General features: G+C 35.1%; 1 protein-coding gene and 1 long non-coding RNA gene across 2 annotated transcripts; one reads left to right on the top strand and one right to left on the bottom strand.

Moving 5' to 3' along the window:
• Nucleotides 1–204: 204 nt before the first annotated feature.
• Nucleotides 205–3909, bottom strand: LOC140841529 (glutaredoxin-like). The gene is made up of 4 exons (XM_073209030.1): nucleotides 3757–3909; nucleotides 3399–3487; nucleotides 568–666; nucleotides 205–479 (listed from the first exon to the last, which is right to left on the bottom strand). The coding sequence occupies exons 1-4, from the start codon at nucleotides 3810–3812 to the stop codon at nucleotides 400–402; spliced, it is 324 nt and encodes a 107-aa protein (XP_073065131.1). The 5' UTR covers nucleotides 3813–3909; the 3' UTR covers nucleotides 205–399.
• On the top strand, nucleotides 673–3489 carry LOC140841530 (uncharacterized). Its single transcript, XR_012120217.1, has 2 exons — nucleotides 673–1972; nucleotides 2078–3489. It is a non-coding gene; the product is annotated as an uncharacterized lncRNA (long non-coding RNA).
• Nucleotides 3910–6938: the final 3029 nt, after the last annotated feature.

The raw sequence follows: 6938 nt of genomic DNA, 5'->3' as shown, positions 1-6938 counted from the left end.
AAAAAAAAAAAAAAATAGCGATACAGACAAAACGTTTTAGAGGTGAAAGGACTCTAAATGCATTTCTAAAAAAAATGGAAATTCAATTTATAAAAAAAATTAATTTGGTCAACGAGTAAAGTACAGAATGTTGCAGGCATGAAAAAAATTTCACGAGCATCGTCATTCCTAGGCACAGCATGCATTTCCGAACATAATAATCCATCCAACTAATAATATCTTCAGCAGCTTTCATACAAATAAACATGTATAATTCACACAGCAAACATGCCATTATTCAGCAATTTCAACACAAGTGTTTTACAGAGTCCACATCATAGAACGAACAAGGTAACATCGAACGAGAAATAGCTTATTTATCATAGCAAATATAACCAGATATACTAATCCATCAACCCTCTAAGCAGAAGATTTTGCAACTGCTCCAGCTTCAGTTAGCAGAGGCACAAGCTTTCCATCCCTGTGCAAGGCTGTTGTCGCTGCAATATACAAGAGAGAATATAACAGGGACCAAAGACAAAGAGGTATGCAACTAATCCGAAATTGGTTAAATGATAGATCATATACCATCACAACCACCAATGTGCTTCCCACCGATGAATACATTTGGAACAGTGCGCTGCCCAGTCCATTTTAGCAGCGCATCTTGTATCTGACTACCATCACCTTCATAGTTGTCAAAACAGTTGAAATCTCTAAATCATGTGATACTTGAGTTTTTGCACCAATTATGCACAAGATGAATGTTTTTCCAAGCATTGGGATATTAAAGTGCAGGCAACTTTTAGGCTCAAAAAACTTTTCAAAGTTTTTGGTTGGAGAGTACCATATCACTAAGATAGTTACTTTCTCATCAAATAACAATGCTTCAACAAGCACAAAAGCTCTATCATGAGAAACCACTCGAATAAACATTATATCTTCAAAATGTACTACAATCAAAATAATATACCCATTTAAACAATTGATTTGAGATTTAAGAATTGATACTGCATAACAAATTATATTAAATGACTTTATTCATGTTTAACATTAATTGAAAAGGAAAAATAATCATCCGAACAACATGGTTCATAAGCATCAAAGGTGAAGACAATGAATAATTTGAGTAGGGATCAAATGAGCCAGGTCCGCTAGGACTCGGGACCCGACCCGTTTAAATTATGGAAGATCCATACTTGTCCCAACCTGTTTAAATCTAAACACATACCCACGCCGACCCATACCTAAAGTTAGTAAGATCCCAGACCCGTCGAACAAAATTTCAATTTTTTCGTTTGGACATATCTAATTTTAAACTTTGTTCAAAACAAATTAAAAAAAATACGCAAAAAAAATTAAAGAAAATGATTCAAGCATGGGAAGGGGAATAAATTTAGAAATTAGAGAAGAGCAAAGTTTTCCAAGCACTAAATCCATTGAAATTTGAACCAAAAAATAATAATCAATACAGGTGAAGATTGACAAGAAGATTCTCTCTTAAGCTGATAATATACTCTATTTTAATTATCTACCTATCTATCAATCTATATATATGTATATAAGTTATGCCCATACCCAACCCAACAACCGTTTAGCTAGACATACATTAGGTCGGCCTAGGTCAGTTATCCATTATAGCCGAATCCGTTGTCATCTCTGGCTTCATTTGGGAGTTTTAAAATGGAGAGAAATAAAAGATTTGGAGGGAAAAATTAAAAAAAGTTTTGTTTGAGATTTTTTTAAGAGAGAGAAGAAAGTAAATTGGGGTAAAATTTTCTCCTTCGCACCCAAAGGTGGGAGGAAATAGGGGGAACACACGTTGGGGAAAAATTATATCAATGATACATCATTTTCTTTTCCTTTTTTTCCTCTCTTCAACACCCAAATAAAAATATATATCATTCCTCTCCTCTTCTTTTCTCTTTTCTTCTTTACTTTTCTACTCCTTTCTTTTCCCTTCCAACTTCCAAACTAAGCCTAAATTTCAGTAGTACCATCTTCAGAAATTGCATTTTTTAAATTACTCAACTTGATGTCAGATGATTCAACTAAAATAATTATTTTTCTCACAAAGCAAACAACTGGATATAATCAGTGACACAAATAAAAGCTAAAAGTACAACTTTGTCTGCCCTATGACACAGGAGTGAGACATAAAGGTCTCACGAGTCATGCCATCCATAGCTTCCACATAAAGCATTACTTAAATCACAATGACAGATATGAAAAAATAGCATTTATCTAAAAATATAGGTGTTTCAAATCAAACATATTATTTTCCATGTTTGGGATCAGCCAACTGAAGCCTTGAGGTTCCACGTATATCATAAACTCGTTTTCCATTAACAGATACGGTAATATGTGAAATCCAAGTGGAAACAGAGTACTTGACAATGTTGTTTGACGAGCAATCCATGTTTAAGATAGCTCTCAACAAGATAAAAAATGTTAATAAGGGCAAATAAAGAAAATACTATGGATTATCTCAAGGGCAGGATAGTATAAATTGGCTTCATAGTTCGTTCAGCACTCGACTGAGACCATAACAGTTCATATGCTAAGTCTGGTTATAAACATACTAGAAAATAACTCAATAATTCTTGCAGCTCCTTTGGTTGGACGACTTTAGTTGCTTCATTTTTGAAAAGCCACAAGGACAAAAAAATCCTTTATTTATGGCAATGGAAACTGTTAATCAAGTTCAAATGTCTATTAAGGAGTGTAAAATATCAAATCAGGAGTTGATGGAAAATTGTGGACTTAGAATGAAAATTTTCGCGCAAATCTCATGTGTACAAGAAAAAAATTGGTATTGAATCAATGTATATTTCATGCAAATGTCAATTCCATATCTAAATTTCAAAAATTCATCCTTTCATCTCCCCAAATTTACCATGTTGATGTTAGTGGTTGTGGGTTGAAACGCCATTGAATATTGAAGCAGTGGGCCTATCAAAACCTCGAATTGAAAGCTAAACATATGGAGTCCATTAAGGACTACGTTTTCAGAGTATTACACCAACCGGAAGCTATGATATGGCTTTACTAGAGTGGCTGTCTCTACCCTGAGCTATTTTCTGTTGTTTTACTTCAGATTAGATCTACCATAAATTCCAAATTCCAGTTTGCGAAATCACTGAAAATCCAGTATGCAAGTAGACATGACATATCAAAGGACAAGAGAGCATAAAAATTTAACTATGTTAGAAATTTCATAGCTTTATCACAAATTCAAACTTCCAATTTCACGGAAACTCTAAAAAAACCTATCTGTCAAGAAACACAACAAATCAAAGAACTAGAGAATATAAAAATCTACCATCGGAAAGAAAGATTACACAAAAAATTTTAAGCATCATAAAAAAATAAAGTATAGTATTGACGTAAAAAATTAGGGCAGAAAAGAAAGAACAAACCCTCTTCATCCAACTCAACGACCTTGTACGAGGCGCCGATCTCCGTCAGCAATTTCTTCACGCTCACGCAAAACGGACACTGGCTTTTGCTGCCATTAAACACGCAGATACATACATGATTCACTCAAAATCCGTATACACAAACACACAATTCTCCGTTCACCGATTTTCAACATTTTCGTGGTAAAAAAAATTGTAAATCCATATCTTACATTAAATTTCACCACTGTAATCCTAAAAGATCACCAAACGAGTCCCATCGTAAAAAAAAATTAGAAAATTTAAGAAAGAACCATTGAGTAGAGTTTTGTATGAGCAAAAACAAGAAAAATAAATAAATAAATTGCAGATAGATAACCTAAAAACGATGACTGGGTTTGCAGAGACGAGTTCCTTAGCCTTGGGAAGCGACATTTTCTCCCTTTCGTGAAATGAATTTTTTTACGAAGCCTGCGAAATCGAGAGTGTGTACAAGATAATAGATCTAGATATAAAGAGAATGTATATGCAATACTTTGATATTTTAGAGGGTTTTCTAATAAAATATTATTTTAAAGTTTTTTTATAAAATTTATTTAAATTGTTTTTATTATATTTATTTAAAGTGAAAGATTTTTGTATTTCGAGTATCAAAATTTGTTATTATAAGCCCCTGAACCGTGACAACATAGCATGCATATAACAATTACATAAACTTGCGTGAGACGGTCTCTTAAGTCGTATTTTGTAAGACATATATCTTATTCGGGTCATTCATGAAAAAATATTATTTTTTATGCTAAGGATATTACTTTTTATTGTGAATATCAGTAGAGTTGACTCGTCTCACATATAAAGATTCGTGAGAAGAGAACTACTTTATAACAATTGAGACTTTTTTACATCATTCATTTGGTCTTTAGGCTAAAGAAATAAAACATTCTCTTTATTAAGTTTCAAAACTCAGCGTTACAAGCTTGAACACTCAAATCAATCGGATAAATCCCGACTCCTTAGTTTGCTAATGCCTTCTAGTCAGCTCTCTTCCTCCTCGTCGCTTCCTTATCGTCTTTTATCTATCCTCTGCTCTTGCTCCTCATCCCCGTCCTCGACCTCACTCTAGTCCTGATCGTCCTAGTATTTCCACTCTTTTATCAAAAGTGATGAATGTCGCTATTCCAGTCTTTTGTTTCAACTTTCTCCTTGTTCATCATGAGCTTAGTTAAATTTGGTGTATTCGGCGATCTTGGAGTGAAAATTTTCATCCCCAGGCAATAATGAATTTTAACTTCTTCTAATGATTGCAACTCAATAAGTTGCTATTGAAGATTCGTAAGTTTTTTGGCTATTGAAGATGACATCAAGTCCCTGATGCCATTTACACCAAATATACCCAAGCTCTCAAGATTAAGAAATAAGTAGATTGGGGTATGGCAACACCATAATTTGCTAACAATATCCAGCATAATTTAAATATGATGTTGTTGATGCATATTTTAATTCCTTGGAGTGTCATGAAATTTAGTTTTGTTATTTTCAATAGTATTGTTTTGTGTAAACGATTTACATATTTTGCTAGTGAACTTTTTGCCATGAGACATTGCATAAGTATTCGTACTTGTGCATAATTTAAATATGAAGTTTATTTAATAAAGTTATATTTGTGTGGTAATAACTAATTTTTGCTGCATGTTGTGGGCTGTTGTTGACAACACCCGAGCACAACACTAAATTCTGATACACACGTTTTACTTATTTCCTGTATGTTTATATGCAACTGTCCCTTCACAACTTACAAGTAGCAATAAGATTAATAACAACTTATTTGTTGCTGCAGCAAAACATCAAAGAATCCTAAAATTCCATCATACAATTGTAGATTTTCAATTCCATTCCAATTCAACTGAGGTTTGGGCAGTTGCCAATTTCGGTTCTAATTGTTGGGCAATCCTCAATCATTAGTTGTGTTAACTGAGTTAATTCTATGCTTTCAACTCCTTGAGAGAGCTACAAGGTTTGGCAGCTTTCTAAGAATCCAGTACCTCCAGCTTTGGAAACTCAATAGCAGAAGCATATGTATTTCTCTCAGAACAATTGTTGAATCTTCTCACAATCATAAATGCAAAGCTGTTGAATTTGTACAAGACTCTTTCGTGTTGCCACTGAGAGGAGTAACATAAGTTGTGGCAACCTTCGACGTATATGAATGTGATCACTTCTAGCTCTGTAAGGTTCTCCAGCATCAAAACTCTAATATAGGGAATTTGCAATTAATTCCATTCTCTAGTTTCTTCACCCTTGAGCACTTGCTAAATATGAGCATCCTCAGGCATTCAATCTCAGCCAGAATAAAACTGTTTGAACCACCTCCAACCAATTCCAGATATTGGGTGCTTCTTACTAGTTGGCGATCCCAATTTCATACTTTAGTTGAGTGTGATATTTCTCTCCTAGTCCATGGTGTTAAATTAAAACCTATCATAAGTAGGTTGATGTAAACATGATGCTAAATGTTGTGTCTCTCGTGTCTTACTAAATTCTGTGAAAGACATCTCTTCGGCAACCAAACTGAAATCGGATATCTCAATCTTTAAGGAAGTCAAGTTGGGGAGAGACTCGAGCTTTGACAGACTAGCATTACTTTCTTCAGTCGGACTTCCTTTTGCTTCCCAATCATGAAAGCAATTGCTATTTGCTGCTACTCTTTTGAGGTCTTCGCATGCGTCCAAGTCTAACACTCTTAGGCGCTTCAATCTCCCAATTTCTGCTAGTAACTCTATAATATTAGAACATCGATGGATACAAAGAATTTCCAAACTTGCTACCTTGCCAACAACAGAGATGTCTTGCACCTCACATTCGTGCGAGCACAGAGTTTTAAGTTTTTTCATCAAATCTAGAGTTGGTGGAAGTGATCGAAAATTTAAGCACGAAAAAGACGACACTCTCAGCACCAAATACTTCAGGAAAGTGTTGGATAAATGAATAATGAATAGTTGTTGAATAGAAAAACGGAGTGTGAGTTGTCCTACATGGAGAAAATAGTCAAATGAAGTATTTCTTATAAACTCCAAGTTTGAATAGGGGTTTGGGTAAGGGGTACCAGAAGTTTTTAGAAGGGGGAAGACGTTACTAGGCTGTGTCTTGGTGAAACACATGCGCGCGCTCGGCTCGGCCTGATTCGGTTCGGTGCGGTCTTTGACAAGTATTAATCTTTTTGGATCAAATTTATTTGGAGAATAAAATTTTTCAGTCGCAAATTGATGCACTTGGACAGAGGTACGCGCGCGCCCTACTGTGCGCGCAGCGCGCTAAGACAGTACCTTGCACGCGGCTGCGCGCGCAGCACTGGTTCTGGAAAAATGCGCCTCTCTTGGCTATGATGGCATCTGTTCTTGGCTGGTTTTGGCCCAACCAATGTATCTCTTGACTAGAATTGTGTCTCTTCTAAGCATCTGGTCTGGAGAAACGTGTCTCTTCAATGCAACCGATGATCATCTATAAATAATTTCTCCAACCATTTTCCAAAGCTGCTGATTTTTTCCCTACACTTCTTCTTCA

The sequence above is a fragment of the Primulina eburnea genome, chromosome 9, assembly GCF_022965805.1.
Source record: "Primulina eburnea isolate SZY01 chromosome 9, ASM2296580v1, whole genome shotgun sequence".
In the NCBI taxonomy this organism is placed as follows: domain Eukaryota; kingdom Viridiplantae; phylum Streptophyta; class Magnoliopsida; order Lamiales; family Gesneriaceae; genus Primulina; species Primulina eburnea.
Note: the sequence above shows the minus strand (reverse complement) of the source record. Positions and strands in the feature narration are given on the sequence as shown.

Coding starts and splice junctions, on each gene's coding strand:
- LOC140841529 (XM_073209030.1), bottom strand. CDS start 3,812: ATGTCGCTTCCCAAGGCTAAGGAACTCGTCTCTGCAAACCCAGTCATC. Junction 667..3,398: donor CGTTGAGTTGGATGAAGAGG/GTTTGTTCTTTC, acceptor ACAACTATGAAG/GTGATGGTAGTCAGATACAA. Junction 480..567: donor GCACATTGGTGGTTGTGATG/GTATATGATCTA, acceptor TGTATATTGCAG/CGACAACAGCCTTGCACAGG.